The 19675-nt window shown below is 40.9% G+C and overlaps 3 protein-coding genes across 4 annotated transcripts; 2 read left to right on the forward strand and 1 right to left on the reverse strand.

Annotated features, from left to right (window-relative positions):
* Window positions 1-494: 494 nt before the first annotated feature.
* On the forward strand, window positions 495-4287 carry LOC148593685 (uncharacterized). The gene is made up of 3 exons (XM_088529883.1): window positions 495-1044; window positions 3128-3277; window positions 4109-4287. Exons 1-3 carry the CDS (start codon window positions 495-497, stop codon window positions 4285-4287), a joined length of 879 nt encoding a protein of 292 aa, XP_088386009.1.
* A 3351-nt stretch (window positions 4288-7638) lies between these two features.
* DNAJB9 (DnaJ heat shock protein family (Hsp40) member B9) lies at window positions 7639-13160 on the reverse strand. Of its 2 annotated transcripts, none has more exons than XM_088529881.1 (3): window positions 13102-13160; window positions 9116-9343; window positions 7639-8077 (listed from the first exon to the last, which is right to left on the reverse strand). In XM_088529881.1, exons 2-3 carry the CDS (start codon window positions 9330-9332, stop codon window positions 7647-7649), a joined length of 648 nt encoding a protein of 215 aa, XP_088386007.1. In that variant the 5' UTR covers window positions 9333-9343; window positions 13102-13160; the 3' UTR covers window positions 7639-7646. The 2 variants fall into 2 exon arrangements, with proteins under 2 accessions (XP_088386007.1, XP_088386008.1); XM_088529882.1 differs by lacking the exon at window positions 13102-13160 and adding an exon at window positions 11915-11926.
* Window positions 13161-13365: 205 nt separating this feature from the next.
* On the forward strand, window positions 13366-18773 carry THAP5 (THAP domain containing 5). The gene is made up of 3 exons (XM_088529903.1): window positions 13366-13479; window positions 16291-16480; window positions 17658-18773. Exons 1-3 carry the CDS (start codon window positions 13397-13399, stop codon window positions 18630-18632), a joined length of 1248 nt encoding a protein of 415 aa, XP_088386029.1. The 5' UTR covers window positions 13366-13396; the 3' UTR covers window positions 18633-18773.
* The last annotated feature ends 902 nt before the right edge of the window (window positions 18774-19675 follow it).

The raw sequence follows: 19675 nt of genomic DNA on the forward strand, positions 1-19675 counted from the left end.
AAATTCACTCTCCTTTGCATATTAAGACTTCTTATTGGGTAGCATGAAGTTCCAGGACAAATTGCCTGTTTTTTACACTCTTCCATTCTTTACTGGAGAGCTGAGCCATTTTCAAATATACCCTTTTGTTGCGCATTCAAGATAGTACGCAAAGTGACCAAATGTCTGGTAAATCCGCACATGTGAAAGTAACCTCCTATTTCTCCTCTATCTAACAAAGTCAATAATCATCATTTGATGCAGCATGTTAATTTGACTGTTAAGGCACTGCATTCAGGCAGTGCATGTTTATATCAAACACACCAAATAAGGTAAGAATAACCCCATGATAAGAGCAAAAAGTGTGGAGCCAAGAAACCTTGCCTCTCCTCCTGGGTCCATCTCAGATTATTTGTGTAACCATGGGTAACTCTGCTCAGGGTTCAGACACTTGAATGAATTATGAGCATCTAACAAGTTACTATGCATCTAAGAGGTGATATCTTGTCATATATATGACTGGAGTGATCGTGAGACTGGATGAGGGGGCAGAGTTCACTCTCAGCAAGTTTGCAGATGAGGGAAAACTGGGTGGAATGGCCAACACTCCAGAGAGTTGTGCTGCCATTCAGAGGGACCTAGACAGATTGGAGAGTTGGGCAGAGAGGAACCTCGTGAGGTTCAACCAGGGCAAGTACAGGGTCCTGCGCCTGGGGAGGAACAACCCCAGGCACCAGCACACATTAGGGATTGACCTGCTGGAAAGTAGCACCGCGGAGAAGGATTTGGGAGTCCTGTTTGACAACAGGTTAACCATGAGTCAGCAATGTGCCCTCGTGGCTAAGAAGGTCAATGGGATCCTGGTCCGCATCAGGAGGAGCGTTGCCAGCAGGACGAGGGAGGGGATCCTGCCCTTCTCCTCAGCTCTGGTGAGGACACATCTGGAGTATTGTGTGCAGTTCTGGGATCCCCACTACAAGGACATTGAGCTTCTAGAGCGGATCCAGCAGAGAGCAACAAAGATGTTTAAGGGACTGGAGCATCTATCATATGAGGAAAGACTAAGTGAGCTGGGCCTGTTTAGTCTGAAGAAGATAAGATTGAGAGGAGATCTGATCAACACGTATAAGTACCTGAGGGGAGAAGGTAAAGAAGATGGGGCCAAACTCTCCTCGGTGGTGGCCAGTGACAGGACAAGGGGTATGGGTATAAATTAGAATACAGAAAGTTCCACCTCCATGTGAGGAAGAACTTCTTTCCTGTGAGGGTGACAGAGCCCTGGAACAGGCTGCCCAGAGAGGTTGTGGAGTCTCCTTCTCCAGAGAACCTCAAAACCCACCTGGATGCCATGTGCTCTAGGTGTCCCTGCTAGAGCAGGGGGGTTGGACTAGATGACCTCTGGAGCTCCCTTCCAACCTCAACTATTCTGTGTGATTCTGTGATAACCATCTGCATTCTCACAGCCAATGAAGGCATTTAAGTTCATCCAAATACCTTGAAATGGCACAGACCTAAGATAGCACTTAGAAACAAACTGAGTACAAATCAGCTGACAAGGGTGTAACATAAGCTACATGTGGCACTTCACAAAGTTAGGTATCGACAAATTGAAATAAATCATTGTTTTTAAGCAAGCAACAAATTAACTGTGGAGGTTTAAATCTTTTAGCAGCTTAGTTCCAGAATCAATTATAGAACCCTATTTATTGACCACACGTTTAAAAAAAAAATGTTTCCCTGCACACAGAAGGAATTATATGAGAGAAAGAAAAGATGGCTTGCTCAAGTCAGTCTACACATTTATGTTTTCTTTCCCTCAAAGTTATCATGTAAAGTGCTGCTCTGACAAACTACCAGGTCTTTTTTTTTTTTCCCCTAAATGTTGATATGTTAAATATATGTTAGCAGACTTTATGAACATTATCTTATGCCAGCACCTGTCTTGATTCATACAAGATTGGGTATCATTTTTCTTGCCACATGAAATAAAAGCAGAAAATGGGATAAAGCATAAACCATACACTTGGCTTACACAACAGGGTATGTGGAAAGAGAGGGAGAAATTAGAGAGGTTGCACTGAAATGGTTTATACCATTTGGAAAGTGTCATTGAGTTGCAAAATGTTTCCGATATGCACAGAGAAAAATAAATCAATGCAGATTTGCAAAGCAAATAGAAACGTAGTAATTATGGCCATTGCCAATATGGAAAATAAAATAGAGACACTGTAGAGCTAAAGACCTCCTAAGAAGAAAGAGGTGCAAAAGGAGAGAGAGAGAGAGAGAGAGATACGGAGAGAGAGAGAGAGAGAGAGAAACAGTCAAGACAGTCATCTTGACTTTGAAAACATTTAACCACAAACTCTATTCATTTCCTAGTAGAAACAACTCTGCAGCATCTGCCTTTGGAAGCCATGAAACCGGGTAAAAGGTGTATATACTCTCCATTTGCATAGCTATTTATCTACGCCGCACGCTGAACTGACTCCAGCAACACACTCCCTCCATGCTGCCTCCCTGCCCTTTCAGCTACCAAGTTGCTACCCTGAGATAGTAAAACTGACACCCTGCATGTGAGTTTAACAAAAAATGCACATCATTTTAGAATGTCTCCCATATCACCAATTTATAAATAAAAGCAAAATGACCAAATAAATGTCATTTGGATTCATTAAGTCATTTGGGCTGAAGAGAGGATATTTGCATTATGCAATGGCAATCTGCATATTTAGTATTAGCTCACTGGCATTTTAAAGGCTCCTGAGCTTCAGCCAGGCAGAGTCTGGAGAAATCTGCCCCAAGACAAGCATTTCAGCTCCATTTTGTAATTTCATAGTTCTATCATGCAACAATAAGCACTTTGCAAAGAACAGAAATGTATGTTATTGCTGCCCCATGAGCATAAAACACAATTTTTCATTAAATTAGTACCTAAAATTCTGTACATCTAAAGCTAAAATCTTGCAAGTGCCAGGTGTTAAATTTAAATGGATTAAAATCAGTTGTCCTCAGACAAGTCTCACTTTATCTTTCTTCTTTCCTGTTTAGCATCCTCACCTCCGAGCCAGCGGGAGATGAAGAACAGATGATGGCAGCATCATCAGCAAGCAACCACCTAAAACACATTTTCTTTCCTTCTTATCTGTAGAAGGCATTCGGCTAACAAGCGTGGTGGGCTCTGACCCGCTACCTGCCCCTCCACCCCCTCAGGGTAGAGGACACCGTGTGCCCTCAAGTCCCAAGGATCATCAGTTGGCAGGACTCGCACGTCCCCACACTGTGCCCCATGCAGTGCATGGTACTAAAACAAGTCTCTATCTTGCACTGCAGCAGGTTCACATGTGGATTCACATGTGGCATGAGCAGTTTGTCCCAACAACTAGTGGGGTCTTCCACAATTTCCAGACTTTCTGTAGAGCCAGCCCAACATTTACTCAGCCCTTTTTTTTACCACTCTGGCTTCCTTGCCTAAGTCCTCCATATATTAGATATATATATTTATATCCATTTTCCCTAAACATTCATGAATTTCTCTCCCCGCTTGCATCTGCTAGTCAGGAGGGCCAGGAGCACTGCTCACAAAGCCCAGACAGACCTATGCGAGGGAAACCCCAGCTAAGTTAGCAGAGGGAACCATTTCTGCTGCCGCTCACATAGACACACTTCTCTGTCCCAAAGGCAACTTGTACTTTTTCACTGTACATAATACAGAGCTCTGTGCAGTTCTCCATCTAAGCTACCAGACACAACTGCTTCCGCACTTCTCTGTTCCCTAAATCTGAGTCCTGACAGCTACTGGTGCTTCCTTACTGGACACAATGTAATATAGTCCAGTTCACCACCTCCACAAACAAGACTAAGAAACAGGTGTTCACGCTCCGGAAATGTCTAGTCCGGTTGTATGAATCAGCGCTTGAGTGCAAACCAGCCTGGTTTAATCCATGGCAGGCACCAGAGCCAAATGAAGCCCCGCATGGCTCTATTCTGAAGTGCATCCCATACATAAAACCGCCAAGACACTCTATATTGCACAGGAAAACTCTTAATAGACATTCCTGGCACAGATGGGCCATTAACTCTAACACATTTAGGACACAAAATTTGTTTTTAAATTGTTAAATTTGCTTAGGCTTGAGGAAAGCAGGTTCTAATGACAAATGCACCCTGGCACTTTCCCATTGTCTTATTCCTCCTAAGAAAAAGACCAGGTCGACCCTGAAATCAGCACGGCAACATCCCAGCCTTGGCTCCAGACCCCCATTTTACCATGGGAATCCAGATCAAATACTTTTACACACCGAGATGTAGACAGAGCAAAACAAAGAAGCTCTCAGCTAGTACAACAACTGCCTCTAGGATAGCTTTTTGCAGATGCTTTTTTACGCCTAATTCCTAAAAGGATAGCTTTTTGCAGATGCTTTTTTACGCCTAATTCCTAAAATCCAACTGATTCCCCATGTCTCTTTCTCTATATGAATAAGAGACTAGAGGGATTTTTTTTTCTTCTATTTCTCTTTCAACTATCCCCTTGTCTTCCCCCATAACCCCACAGATTCTTCCAGGGAAAATGTGGTGGTCTACAAGTGCTTGAGACCACCTTAATAATAATAATAAAAAACATAATGACACATTAACATTTTTTCACATATTTAATGAATGGCACCCTAATTAAGTTTACAGTAGTTTCATCTCTATTAGATACCAACTGTGTTTCAAAAGTGGAAAAAAAAAAAAAAGTAAATCACTCATCTTTCGTGAAGTTTTAGTAACTCAAGCATTTAGAGTTATGTATGCAGAAATATTTTTCAAGAAATTAGTAAAAATTGTATTTTCCACCCTCCAAAAACAAGTTTCTGCTGGGTCCTTCCACAAGACAGAGAAACCAAGGACAACAAACTTGAGAAATGTCTAAGTTAGAGGTGTTGTAGGACTTCTGTTAAAGAGCCCGTCGCGAAGCACACGCTATAAATAGGACAAGAATGTGCAAGAGCTTTGAATAAGTGAGAAGCACAGCAGGTTTTGCCAGCTTGTGCTCCCAGGGAGCTAAAGAATGCTGATGGCAAGTGATCGGCCCATGCTCCTCCAGCAAAAAGACAATTACCTAAAAAACAAGCAACCTCATCATTTTATTAGCAGTTTCAGACTTTAAAAAGGAGGAAAAACAAACAAAACCGGCACACGTTGCATTAAGAATGTCAGACATTCTTAAGGAGGAGCTATTTAGAAGCAGCCAAGGACTCCCAGTCTTCACCTAAATTAACCCTGAAAGGCAATGCTCTGGCTCACGCACTAAAAATTGATTTAAATCTGGGGTACAGTTGAGATTTGTACAATTTTCCGAGCTCATTTTAACTTCTACTCCTCTAATTCAGGATTACGCATACAGACCTCCCTTGCAGAACAGACCCAAGTTCACAATGACAGAAAACTACCCTTAAGAGAGATCAGGACCTTCGTTCTAATAAGGACTTTAAACCTTCCTTCACCCAGGCTTAAAAAATGGCTCCAATTCTGTTCTTTCTGGAGGACATTTTTTAAAATATTAATCTGGGGAATATTTTAACTGTTGATCTTTCCATCCTGCCTGTAGGGTTGCCTTGCACTTCTAAATTCCAGCACTTAACCATCTGTAAGGTGACTCTCTGATACTCTTCCATTTTATTATTAAAAGGACACATCTTTCATAGCAAGGCCTACTTATCAGTGGGATTTTTTTATGAGAGGTTTCTGTATCCACTTGTGAGATAAAGTAATTCAGAGTTTAGTGATAATTTGTTCACTTGGATGCCCATGTGGTATGAAACAGACGGACTGATTCATGCATGGGACTGATCTTAAAAAAAGATGCAAAATCTAAATGAATTACACATTTAAGTTCAGTCATATATTAATTATAATGGAAGAAACTAAAATCTCTACTTTCTCTGAAAATAGGTGGAAATAACATATACATACACCCCAGCACTTTTCCTACTAAAAGAATATTGCACTTTCCAATAATGTTGCACAAATTACTGGCTTTTTATAAAGACCATATATGAGGTATTAGTCTATTAATAAATAAAAAGAACATGTAAGTGAGAAGAACTTAATACAATGCAGCAATCCATTCTCTAAGTATTTAGTGAATGAAAACTGAACAAGCAATACATACTCATGTGGGGAAGGTTAAAGTTACTTAGCAAATAGGCAGCTTTCATATCAGTCTCAGAAGGAAACGGTTAAATCTCTAATAAACATTAAGAAACCAAAGCCTATTGAAAACACTGCGGTTTAAGACGCTCATTTTGTTCATGCAATCCATCTGAAAGGCAAAGTCTTAACTCCGAATTCTGAGGGGAAATCCTTGTTTGCGGGTGACAGCCATCTTACTAGGGGGAACCAGTTTAATATATTGGACCTATATTACCAGTTAAAAATCAAGTAGATTGCATTTTTTTGGATTGACATCAATTAGAGTATCACTTTTTTTTAACCTCTTAAGTAGGTTATACTGGTTATAGATTTCCACAGTGCTGAAATTATTACCCATTAGCATTGCCTTTATTATCACATTCCAGCACTATAAAAAAAAAAAAAATCAGATGAATGGCAATTTTAATTTTCAGTTTAACTCTGCATTTATACAAATGACAAAGCTGAAAAATTCCTGCTGACAGGTAATAAATCTGTCATTCTAAACACAATATATTTATTCCTTATTTAGAAACTTCGAGAAAGGCAAGGCATCTGGAGCTAAGGTTATCTTGTTCAAGTTCACCAGAGCACTGAGGAGTATTTAAGTTCAATAAATTGAGATATGGAAAATACATTTTGCATCTGGTAATATAATAAGCATAAACAAAAGTATTTGCAGTATGCTCTTTCAGATGGGATTAAAAAGAAATTTGTATTAAGAAAAAAAAAAATAGCCCTAACGTATTAAAGTTTAATCTTTAGAGACCTACGTAAGATTACCTGGATATATAAGCAACTCCTATATCACCTTCTAGGTGGAGTATACTCTCTTCTTACAACCCAACTGAAGCAGAAAAAAAAAAAGTGGTTATTTCTAAACAAATTTGCAAGACTGGAGAGAGCAGTCAGGGGAAGACCCAGAGAAGTTGCAATTTCACTTCTATTTTTTTCCAAATTAAGATAAATCACAGGGTAAGTCCATATCAGATTTAAAAAAAAAAAAAAAAAAAAAAAACAAGCAAGTGAAAGCTTAGAAACACATTCAAAAAAAAAAAAAAAAAAAAGGCAACACCTCAGAATTCAGGAGCTCCTCTCTCCTCTGCTGAAAATTATACACCAGTTACTCAGCAACTCAAACAGCCCTGAACCAGCATATACAAGGAAAAAAAGTTTATATTACATTTCAAAAATTAAAGATATATCATGCGTTGAAATTCAAAATTGCTCAGTGTTCACTAAATTGAAATACAGATCTATCTTCTGTCACATGAGAATTTCTCTCCCCTTCCCATACAAAGTAGCTTTTGAGACGATTATTTTCCAACTGCATGCTGTTTCCATTAGAAGAATGTTTTATGTGAAATTTCTTTATAGCAGTAATGTTAAGTGTTTCTCTAGAACAGTTTAAGGAAATTTCTCCATATTAGCATGAAACCAAGAAAGACTGTGAAGATGTTGAACCAAGAACAGATGAAAAGAGAAAGGAAACATTATTGTCCTGAACAGTCCGTGTAAGTAGTGACCATGTTTCCTCGCCGCTGGGTGACAGTCCTGCAGTGCTTGCTAGATGCATGAAACCTGTTATCAGTCCGCACTGCGTGTCGATGTGCATTTTCAAAGTCACTAAAAGAAAACATTTTTTCCATATTTTCAAACACATCATCAAACAGTCCACCTCCAAATGAGAACTCCTGGAAAGAACGTCTCTGCCGATTGTGAGCTTCCCGGTGACTGCGGAAGTGACTCTCAAAGGGTTTTTTTGACCGTGAGTTTTGACTAAAGAGGTCAAAGTCTTTGAACAAATCATCGAAGTTGAAATTAAATGATTGGCGAAAAGGACTTCCATTACTTTCCTGTCCTCCATGACGGCCGAACTGATCATACTCTCTTCGTTTATTCTCATCTGACAATGTTTCATAGGCTATTTTCATTAAAAAACAAAAAAGTTTTAAAGTTACTGTTTACATTCTCATTAAAAAATAAAATCACATACAAAACAAAAGCCCCCTCTCACTCCCTCCACAAGACATATTTCAGGCAAGACTCATTAGACATGCAAGTCAAATTAAGCTTATTATTTTTTTAGCACTCTAAAATCCAGAATAAGCTGTTTCAAAAGAAACCAAGCTAAAACATTAAGAGGGATTATATTCTCAAAATATTAACTGCACATTATACAATATAGTTTATTAGCCAGCAATAAAAATTAGCATTTATATTTGTAAGATAAAAGCAACGATGGATGGCTAGCAGAAAAAACAGAAGCAGGGAGAAGGGGAGCTCTCCTTAACAAGATGAGCTGCCTGATGCGTTGCCGTCAAAGGAACGCAGCACAACCTCCTGCTCAAAGTAGGGCCAGCTAAGAGACCTGAGTAGGTTACTCAGGGCTTTATCCGATCATTCTTGAAAACCTCCAAGGATGGAGGTACAGTTTCCCTGGGCAACCTGCTTGCCAGTCTTCAATGATGAAAATGTTTTTCCTCATAGCTAGTCTGAGCCTCTTGTGTCTACTACTACTGGTACTGGCACCGTTGAACAGCTTGGCTGTAGTTTCTTGATAACCTCCCCACAAGTACAGGAAAGCTGCAGCTAGGTCCCTCTGAAGCCCTAATAATCCAAGTAATCCTGAGTTGGATTTTACTATACAGGTGAAAAGATAAGAATAATATTTGAAAGAGCCTCCTTTGGCCCATTGCCAAGAACTTCTGTGCTCAGAGACTTGAGCCAAAAAGTCCAATAGGCAGGAATGCCTAAGCTGTGTAAAAGGCTTGCCCTGTGCGCAAGGACCAAAAAAGGAATCTGATATTGAGACAGTGCAGTTTACATCGCAGAGGACGGGAGAGGCCGAAGGGCTCTCCACCTTTTATCCAGCAAAGGCACAGTATACTTAAACTACTGTATTTGTTTCCAGGTATAAGCCATGTATCTACTTATTCGCACCACAGTTAGCATGAATTACCTTCAGCAATTTCTCTAAATTTTGCTTCTGCACCAGGACTCTTATTTTTGTCTGGGTGGTATTTCATAGCCAGCTTGTGAAATGCCTTCTTGATCTGGCGGTCAGATGCATTTTTTGGAACTCCTAAGATATCATAATAGCTCTCCGTAGCCAGTATTAATTCAGTTATCATTAAAATGCAGAGAGCAAATGTGAAGACAGATTGCGTAGTTGCCATGCCTGTGGTTCCTAGAAAGAAAAAGAAACATACTTGAAGAACAAGATCTTTTAGTTCCACAGCAACTTAAAGAAAAGGCATAACCATAAGTTATGACCAGAAGATCTGTATGTTTAGAAGTCATCTGGTGGCAGGAATTAAAGCAAGCAGAGTTTCACGCATGCTGATGAACATCTCCCTCCTGGTTTTATAGTTACTGAATACTATAAGAATTACGATTTTGCAAATTCTTATTTCACTTGCATCACAAGTGCACTTCAGTATATTACACAGTACATTCTCCCCACAGTCCTGTTTCCAGGAGTTGAAATAAACACACAATACAATTTACTGCAGCAAATACAGTTCATGCTGGCATATCTGAACTAGCTTGAAACTTAAGTCTTGAGTTCGAGGACCACAGACATGTCAGCTCTAAATTAAGTTAGTTGCAGGCTGCAAAACCAGTTCAAAAAACTAGCTGAATAATTCATTCACTAACCTGTGCAACAGTAAGTCTGAAAGCATAACAGGCCTAAAGACTGTGTGTGAGCTGTAGGGCAGTAAGATGTAATACACTCAGGCACAACTTAAGAAAGTCCTTTAACTGGACTAAGGTGAAAACGAAAATGCTCATTTAGAGTACAGAGTTCAGTCAAGCAAGGCGTATTTTCTTTTACAATGGGTTGGGCTGAAGACATTTTCATAACATGGTGTTTTGAATAAAAACATCTGCCACGCATCTTTTATACCAAAGAATATATCTGATAAGTATCACTCTATGTAAGTGTTTAGAAATGCCACTCAATGTCTGAATTGTCCTCAAAAAAAGGAAAGTCTTCTACACAAAGATAAAATTATCTTCAACAATGTAATTAAGAATTTTTAGCAATTTACAAACACAATGCTGATAAAAAGGGAGTTAAACTTAAAAACAAGCTGATGGTTGAAGCCAGGGTAAAATAGCACAAACAGTAGTCATTAGAAAACCAACCCCACGAGGTCACACTACCTTTCATGAATTATATTAACAGACAGAAAGTCGGCTCTTCTTGTCCGGAAAAGAAATCAGATGCTATTTGAGTGCCTTTGCATATTAGAAGTGGTATTTTAAAAACATACAGTAAAGAAACATTAACCTTCAAAAACAGAATGCTGGCTGTCACCCCAACAGCACAATGTTTCACAATATCCTAAAGTAACATGCCCCCCTTTACCGGGTAAGTCTGATTTGAGATTATCAGAAGTAACTCAAGGAGAATAACCTATATATATATATATGTATATATATGTTTATATATAAGACAAAGTATAGCGATAGTTTCCCAGTTAAGTCATTCTGGGAAAACTGAATAAACTAACATTTTTTTTCTGATCAGCATTAAAGTACTTTTGATATATCACAATGAGATGACTATGCATCTAGTAGAAAGTATAACCTCTAAGGAAGATTAACATTCAAACATTTAAAATAAATAAATAAATAAAGGAGAGAGAGAACGTTCTTCCAAAGGGAAAAAACAGGGCTAAAACGAACATTGTGACATCAGACCATAAAGCTCATAGAAGATTAAACATACCCATGCCCTCTTAAGCATTTGTTTGGCTGTCAGCCTGCACGATATCAAGTGTTAAGGGGTAGCAGTTGAAACAAACTGTATTTTGATCAGCGTATTTAGATACCAAATGGACAATTCTTTTCGGAATTCTTCCAGTATGATCCCAATAACATTTTTATTACAATAGATTTTCTATGGAGTTCCTCCCACCAGTTCATTAATGTCAATCATTGCCACTCAGGTACTACTCAGTCACAGAACCTTTCATTCCCTTTCCACTTTCTTCCTCTTTGCGCTCTGCAGATAGAGATTTACATCTTAATCTCACAGCAGAGATTGCGTCTTGCTTAAATAATTGCCTGCTCCCTTCTCTCAATGGCTAACCTCTGTACTTCTACCGTATAACACTCTTCTTAGCATCTTTTCAACTTTTATTTCCTTCACTAAGAGCCAAAACCTCTCCTGTAACTCCCAAAATTGTCAGCACACAATACCAAAAACCACTCCTTTCAAGTTTTTTGCTCTGCCCAAGCTTTTCAACTTCTATTACTGTAATAATGAATTATACTTAACTTTCCTAATTTCTGCAGGTTTCTGGTAATGGAATTCTATGTTCTACTGCCTATAGTTTTATCTGAAATTCCAAAGCATTTTTGATGACTTAGTATTGAAAAACTTTTAATTAAACCCGATAAAAATGATGATGGATATATTCACATTTTACAAAGAAATTCCTGAAAGCCTCTTCATCAAACCAGTCAAAATTTATACAAACAAGCCTTCAGAATGTAGACACATTTAATGCTGCCCTTAATCTTTATATTTCACCTTATTTTATTTTCATTTCATTGCTATATTTGGAGTTTTACTGTTTTATTTTAGGCACCATCATCAATTACTGAATTTTAAACTTATTTTACTTACTGCAAGTATCTTAGTATTGCTACTATCATCTAAAATGCTAAAGACCCGTTCTCTCCCATGCAGATACCACTCCCAGCTCTTTCCACAATCATTTTCAAAATAAAGTCTCCGCACTCTTACTCTGCAAACCTCTCTTCTCCTTCAGTGCCCAGAACAGAGACAGGCAGGTTTCACTTAGCAGGCTTTACACATTGGTTGTTTATGCCATTTTCTGCCCCAGAACTCGTAAGTTCTATGTACACCTACACACCAAGCTCAAACTACAAATCCACCCCTCCAAACATTTTTTTAAGGAATACTAGAATAACCTACAGTCCACGTTTTATTTGGCTTCATCTAGCAATAAAATTGGAGATTTTGGTAACACAAATTAATTATTCTGTTGTGTTGGGTAAGTAGGTCCAGATCTCAACTGCTACAAGGTTGAGTATAAAAAGCACCCTTGTATAACATTTATCAGAAGCATAAAGGGGGTGATAACACCAACTCTCATCAGTTCTTCATCAGTTTATCAAAATATTTCAATTACAACACCACAGAGTGAAGCCTAAAGCAGCAAGCTATATATGGATGAAGGGCTGTCACAAAGAAAAGCAGTTACTTGCAGAAGAGCATCTTGCTGCCAACACACTGTTCCAGCCCTCTCAGGGGGACTCAAAATTTTCCGTCAAAAGGCTTGTGCCCAATGAGTCTCATGTCCTCTGAAAGTCCACAACAGCAGCACCGCTGTGACCAAGTAAGTCACAATGCGCTACCAAATGGAAACATGATGACTTTCACGTTATTTTCACTGATATTTTATTATTAGCAACTAAGACACAAAAGTTTTCCATCAGTTCTCACATCAAAATTAACCCAATGCGTAAGCAAGTTTCCATTACCACAAATAGCTGCAGAAAAGCGAGTATCGGGGCTGGCACTTTCCCAGACCTGCCCTACAGACATCAGAAAGTAAAACTCAGAAAGTGCCGTTTCTCTCTTTCGAGAGCAGCGAAGCGAGACCGAGCCTCCCCTGACACCTTCCCTCGCCAGACCCGAAGCGGGCCCCACTGAAGCGGCATCCTACCGCGAACAGAGCAAGAGCGGGACACGAGACGCGCTGGGCCACGCTGTCCCGCCGCTGCACTGGCTGGGGGACACCCTGGGAGGGCCTGGGGCGAGAGAGGAGAGGCCGGAGCCGCCCAAGGGCGGATGAACCCACGAGCAGGGCACCCCCGGGGCTTCCTCCCCCACTCCCAAGTCCTCTCCGCCCTGTCCGCAGGCGCCTCAGCCTCCTGGTCCTCCCGAGGGCCCCGGCAGCCCCTTACCCGTCCCACCGCCGCCGTCGCCGTCGCCCCCGAGCGCCCCGCGCGCGCCGCGCCCTCCCAACGGTCGCGGCCAACGGCCGTTCCTACACGAAGCGCTTCCCCATTGGCTGCCGGCGCCCACGTGACGTGGAGCACGCGGGCGGCTGTTGTTACCGCCGCGCGCGCAACGTCACCGCCTGGGTGGGTGGAGGGGTGGGTGGGCGGTCGCCGCCGCCGCGTGCCCCCGCGAATCCCGCCCTCCTTCTCGCGCCTCCACCCCTCCAAAGGTTCCGCCCCGCGGCCGTTCCGCTCCGCCATGCCGCGCTACTGCGCGGCCTCCTGCTGCAAAAACCGCGGCGGGAAAAGCGCTCGGGACCGGCGCAAGATCAGCTTTTACCCGTGAGGGACCGACATGCGGACAGGGGGTGGCGGGGCGGGGGACGGGCTTTGGTCAGACCTGCCATCTCCGGGGCCCGGGGCGGGTGGGAGGCAGCCCTGACGGGAACGCGGCCCCTCAGGGGCCGGGGAGGGCGAAACGGGGCAGCTTTGAGGAAAAATGGGGACATTTGCGTCCGAAAAGCTTAACTTCTGGTGAGGCGAGGCATGCGCAGCCCCACGGAGGGGGCAGGGAGCTGGAGGGAGGTGCGTATTTGGGGGAGGAGAAGCGCAAGGGTCATGGTTAACCGGTTTTTTGGTTTTTATTTTACTTATTTTATTTTTGCAAGCCTGGCTGCCTCTGCAGGAGGGGTGTTTTAGCCAGACCAGCACTTCTGTTTGGTGGTGGAGTAGCTGAGTACGGCTGCTCTGTCTGACAGACCAAGGAAGGGCTTGATGGACTGGAGAAGTAAATAGACTCTGACCTTCCAAAGCAATAATGTACCAACTTAAATTAATGTCCCGCATGCACTGCTGTTTTGTAGGGAGGCATTTCAGCTAGTCACCAGCTAACTAGGTTCATCACTAAAAATCTGTTGGTAGCTGCAGAGCCCTGGGCACTGGCAGCTTGGGTCTGCAATGTCCCCTGCACTGATGTGGTTATGTGGCCCATCAGCAGTTTAAAACCAAGTTTCTCAACGTGTAGATAGGTAGGTAGCATGTTGAGACATTTCTGCTAAATAAAAGTGCCATAGCATTCGTTGACGGGAAGAATTTATTAGCATTTAAGAAGCATTCGAGGAGTAAACTTCACAATCAAGCTCCAAGGCAAAAAGTCATTTTGGTAAAACTTTACTGTAAGCTAAGCTGCAAGTTTAGTTCCATTTAGTTTTGGGCTGAGTAGTAATCGCTATTCCCAGATCAGGAAGGCTGTGTTGAAAGACTCTCAGGAAGACTATTGCTTTGAAAGGGATTTTGGTTTAGATGGAAGGAAACCTCCTTAGTCTGGCATAAATATGTCTCCTGTATGTGATTTAGTAGTATATGTGATAATCATAAATCAGTAATGAAAATGAGGAGAAATAAATTATTTGTAGTCCTTTAGAGGAAGCTCACACCACATGGATGATCAGAACATGTTTGAGTGCTGATACATATTTATATTCAAATGTATGGCATTAGTGTAAGGATGATTTCAAAAACAGCTGTCTTACCTAGCCATAGATTTGTGCTGTGCACCTAGTAATATAGTCCTGTGGAAGGACTGCTAAAACTGGATTTACAGAGAACAGTAGCCCTCCATGAGCAACGGCTACTGATACGAAATCCAGTGATATGTTTCCTTGCCTTGTAACATCCCAAAGAAATCCTCTGCTGCACTGTGGTCTTGGGTCCAAGCCCTTGAACTTAATTCCCTATGTCATAATTTCAGATGGTCTGAGTGCCCTTTCCTATCGTTCTTCATCTCTCTGACTTCTTTGGGTGTAAATTCTGTATAGTCCTTCTTTCCATTTTTCATTTTATCTGCTTTAGAGAACAGACTCTGACGACGAGTAAGGCCATATGAGAGCAGAAGCAGATTTTAGTGAACTCGCTCTTTATCTGAAATAAAGAGTTTGGCTACCAGACATTTTCGCTCACCTCAGATTTGTGTTTCTCAGTGTGCAGCAGACTGACTGAGATGAAGGCAGCGAGAGCTGTGTCACAAGGATAATGGCAATGGAAGCAAATGCTCTCAAGGCTTTCTTGAAGAGGAAGGTGCAGTTCTGCCGGTTTGTAAGAGACTGACCTCTCACTGAGTGGTCTCTTCAGAGCTGTATCGTAACATCCCGCGCTGCGCTCTGCTGTTCATGGGACGTGCTCTGTAGTGCTTGGAAGGCTGCCATTGGGTGCACACTATCTAAGTAGGCAGAGTTTGAAAGGCTGAGCTCCTAATCTGTCCTTGAGAGGTTATCTTGTTCTCTCCAGCATTATTCTTTTCATTCCTACATATATTCAGAGTTTGTGGCATCAAATGTTTATTCTATTTCCTTGGTGCTTGAAAGCTTAAATGGCAAAAAAAAAAAAAAAAAAAGAAAAAATCAATATGGGGGAAGAGGGAAGAAAGAAATGCACATTTACCTGTGAGTTTCAGGTGTCACCATCCAAGTTTGTAGTTTTGGAGGTGTAGTCCTGCTGCAGAAGAGCCGCTGCCGTGTGCGGGTGTGCGGAGCAGAGCTGCAGCAGAGGGGGCTGAGGAGGAGATTCGGGGTTCACTGTCAAGGTGCTGGCTGTGGGGTCCGGGCACCACGGGGCTCCCGTGCGGGTCAGCATCTCACCACAGCTGCCCCGTGTGAGAAGATGCCAGAACGGACCCAAACTGTGTGTGCGTTGCAGGCCCATGGATGTTACTGTGGTCTATTAATGTTGATTAAGGAATGGTAATAACTATTATCAGAAGAAGCAATTGTTGATCACAAGGGAAAAAGAGCTAGGGGAAGAGGAATGGGGTTAGGAGCATCTGCTCATGCTTGGGGAGTAGATGGAAGTGGTCTTTAAAGAGGCTTTAGGCTGTTATTCACCTCTGGATGAAGTGAAGAAAGACCTGAAGAAATCAATAGAACCTGAAGAAAGCAACAGAACTTCTGGTGTTGAGCTCTCGCACCAAAAGTAATTCGGATTTTACTGCAACATAATGATAGGCACTTTGTATTGAAAAGAAAAGGAGAGAGAGAGAGCTCGTTTGATTCCTTTTGTAAGGAAAGACCTCTTAGTATGGAGGAATGGGATATCCTTTACTTAAAAACATAAACAAATCTAGTGTTGTCTTTTTTCCCCGTGACTGTTTTAAACAAGGTTTCCGCTTCACGATAAGGAGAGGCTGGAGAAGTGGCTGCGGAACATGAAGCGAGACGCGTGGACCCCGAGCAAGCACCAGCTCCTGTGCAGCGATCACTTCACCCCCGACTCGCTGGACGTGCGCTGGGGCATCCGCTACCTGAAGCACAGCGCCGTGCCCACCATCTTCGCTTCCCCGGGGGATGAGGTGATGTGGAGGCGGGGCAGGGGGGTGTTCATTTGTTTTATTATTTTTATTTTTAGTGTGGGGTAAAGCTAACCAGCTATTTATGTAATAGAGCCGTTCATTTAACTGTAAGATAGTCATACTTGATTTTTAAAGTAGAAATCTGGTCCGTCAAAATATTTTGTCAGTAAGACTGACACAAAATGGATATATAATTGCATAGTGAATAGATAGAAGGAAGAACATCTTTCCCTTCTTCCACTGAAGGTTCGTTTTTTCTTTTAAACTGGCAATCACAGAAGATTTCTCCTAAGTTTATTTCTCGTAGGAATACTATTATTACGCCTATTTTTTTCCCCTCTGTACAGCTACTCTTGATAACCTAATGTTCTTTTAAGGCTTCTGTTAACTGTACCTAAATACTGGATATAGAATGTTTTGGCTTCAAAGTACACATTTCTCTTTTTTTTGTCTCTAACCTCTCTAATACGTAAGTGCTCTGGAGTGTAGGCTGCAATGGGTGTGCCAAGAAGGATATTCTGTCTTCTTTTGCACAGAGTTTTGCAACTGGTCCCATAAAAGCACTGTTCAATGCAGGCACCTAGTTTTCAAGAAAACTATGCCAGTTCTCTGGTGGCACATGGTTGTCTTCCACTAGATCATCAGGAGAAGAACAATATTGGAAGTGGGAGAAATGCAAGGGCTGAAGTGAAGGAATTACTGAAACTGAAATTTGTGACACATTAATTTAACAAAATAGTTTCTCTTAGTCATCAAGCTCTATATCAGACTGTCTGGAATGAAAAGTTAATTTTGATGAATTTCCCCCAAAACAAAAAATATATAAAATTCTGCATATGTGATTGTACATATGCATATATTGGATACAGTGTTTCAAACTGTAATAAGAGGTGCTACCCAATTGGGCAGATTTGAACAGCTGCTTCTCCTCATTGCTTTTAAAATTATTATGACTCATTTAAATCAATAAAGTAATCAATAAACTGAGCTTGAAAAAGAGAAAGATAATGTTTTTGTCTTTAGCCTCCGAATAATGTTTGAGCACGTCAGACCTCTAAAAAAGGTCATAATAAACTTACTGAAGACCGTTATGCCATTAGTTATAACATAGAATGATAAAATGAGGATTGTGCCCTTTTTTCTTTTCTTTCTGTCCTTCCTCCCCCCCGCCTCATAGGAAGAAGACTCTTCTCAGCACAAGCCACAAGAGCTAAAGAGAGAAGATCAGGAAGAAACAAGTGCAAATGGAGAGTCAGATAAAGTATCTGTATCATTTGAACCTTGTACACCAAAGAAGAATCCTGAAGTTGCAGAAAATACAGATGAAAAAGCAGTAGTAATTTGCTCAACTGCATTGAGTAAACCTCTGCAAATGGAAAAACTGCAACCTCAAAACAGAGAAGACTTTCAAGCTGGCAGTGTAATTCTTAATAATTCATTTAAACAGCCTGTAAATCAGCCTATGCACATTTTAATGACAACAGCAGTCCAGAACATGGAATCTACCAGTGTTCATGATTCTGAAGAGAATCCAGTAAGTTGTGCAGCTACAGTCTTGCAGCTTGCAGACCCTGAGTACTTGAATTCAACTCTGACATTGAAAAATTCTTTAGGTTCAATTACTGCCTATCCAATTGAAAATCCTGACTGTCACATGGCCGGCTGCTCTGTCGAAGTACAGCCAGCCAGTGAAAATGCTATTTTAGTCAGTTCAGTCACACAAACTATTGAACAATTTAATGAAAGTGAAGAATCTGTCATTGCTATCGTTGTACCAGCTGAGAGTCCTCAGGAGCCTGAAATACTAAACGGCTCTTTCCTGCCCATTAACCAAGAGTTTCTTGACATGGAAGAAACAGAAATGGAAACAGAAAAATCTGCATTAGTGAATGCGTATAGTGGGATTGAAGTATTGCAAACTGAACATTCATACTGCAAACAAGAGCTAGACAGAGATCACCTTTGGCAAAAATTTTCGAAACTCCACTCTGAGGTAAGTTTACTTGAAATGCAGGAGATAAAAACTTTGGGGAGATTCAGATCCTTTGAAGCTCTTATTGGACAACTGAAGCAAGAAAACCTGCTTTCTGAAGAAAAGCTCAAGATAGTAGAAAATTGCTTCACAACACTTGAAGTGACTATGATACAATAAAGGCTTTAAATAACTGTTCTAAAATATTTTTTTTTAGTATCTCTGATTGCTGTTTTGTACAAATTAACTTTTGTATCAGTGATATTTTAAGAGTCTAATGCAAATTGTGTGAACAGCAAACATTCTTAAAAAACAACCACTACCAAAATAGGTGGAATATATTGTCCTTATCTTAATCTACAAGGAAGGTTTTAAAAAAAACTACGAAAGTTTTGTTCGCATTATATAAGATGGGTAAATAAAATAAGTTAAGCATTTCCAGGTACAGACTTCCTGAAACATGTGAGCTCAGCACTCAGTGCAGCAGCAGAAGGGATAACGTAACTGTAGGATGAATGATTGTAAAACAATTGTAAAATTGATTTGTCCTAATTCCCTCAAATGAGTGAGGAAGTGTGTAATATACATTGTCCCGTGAGGCCACAATTGCTTCTTAGTCTTTTTTTAGCGTTCATTCTGGTTCCTTTTTTTACACTTTGACCTTACTGCAGTTGTTTCTGCAATAAAAGATGTATCATTTTACTTGCTGTAAGTTAAAGAGTCTTTTTGTGTCTTGCTGAATATTACAATGACCAGGTCTATTCCCTGTTTTTAGAATGATGGAATATTAAGCTCAAGTGGTAAGATCTATCTTCAACAGTGATACTTTAGCTGATAAGTAAAAGGGAAAGTTCTAACAATTAGTGCTAGCTGCTCAAAAGTGTGTTTGATTCTTAAATAACTTTGCCTTAAATAACTTCTTCTTAAATAACTTTGGATAGTGCATCTCCCCATGATAGTATGTTGAAAGAAAAGATTCTTTGCAGAGTAAATTATTTGTGAAAGTAGCAGAATCTGGCTTCCTAGTCTCCATGGTTAACTGTTTCTAGTGCCCAGGTTGTCACTACACTGGGAAGATTAGAAGGATACTGACAGTAATTTTGAGGGAAGTGAAGTGATGGGCTTAAGTACTGTGCTCACACCATCTGCATCCTCCTCCTCCTTCTATCTAAATCTTGCTTTGCAGTGATTAGATTACTAGAGGGACTTGTTTGTATCTTCTT

This window comes from Tinamus guttatus, unplaced genomic scaffold (genome assembly GCF_059628265.1).
Source record: "Tinamus guttatus ecotype Peru unplaced genomic scaffold, ASM5962826v1 Tinamus_guttatus_pri_ptg000355l, whole genome shotgun sequence".
In the NCBI taxonomy this organism is placed as follows: Eukaryota; Metazoa; Chordata; class Aves; order Tinamiformes; family Tinamidae; genus Tinamus; species Tinamus guttatus.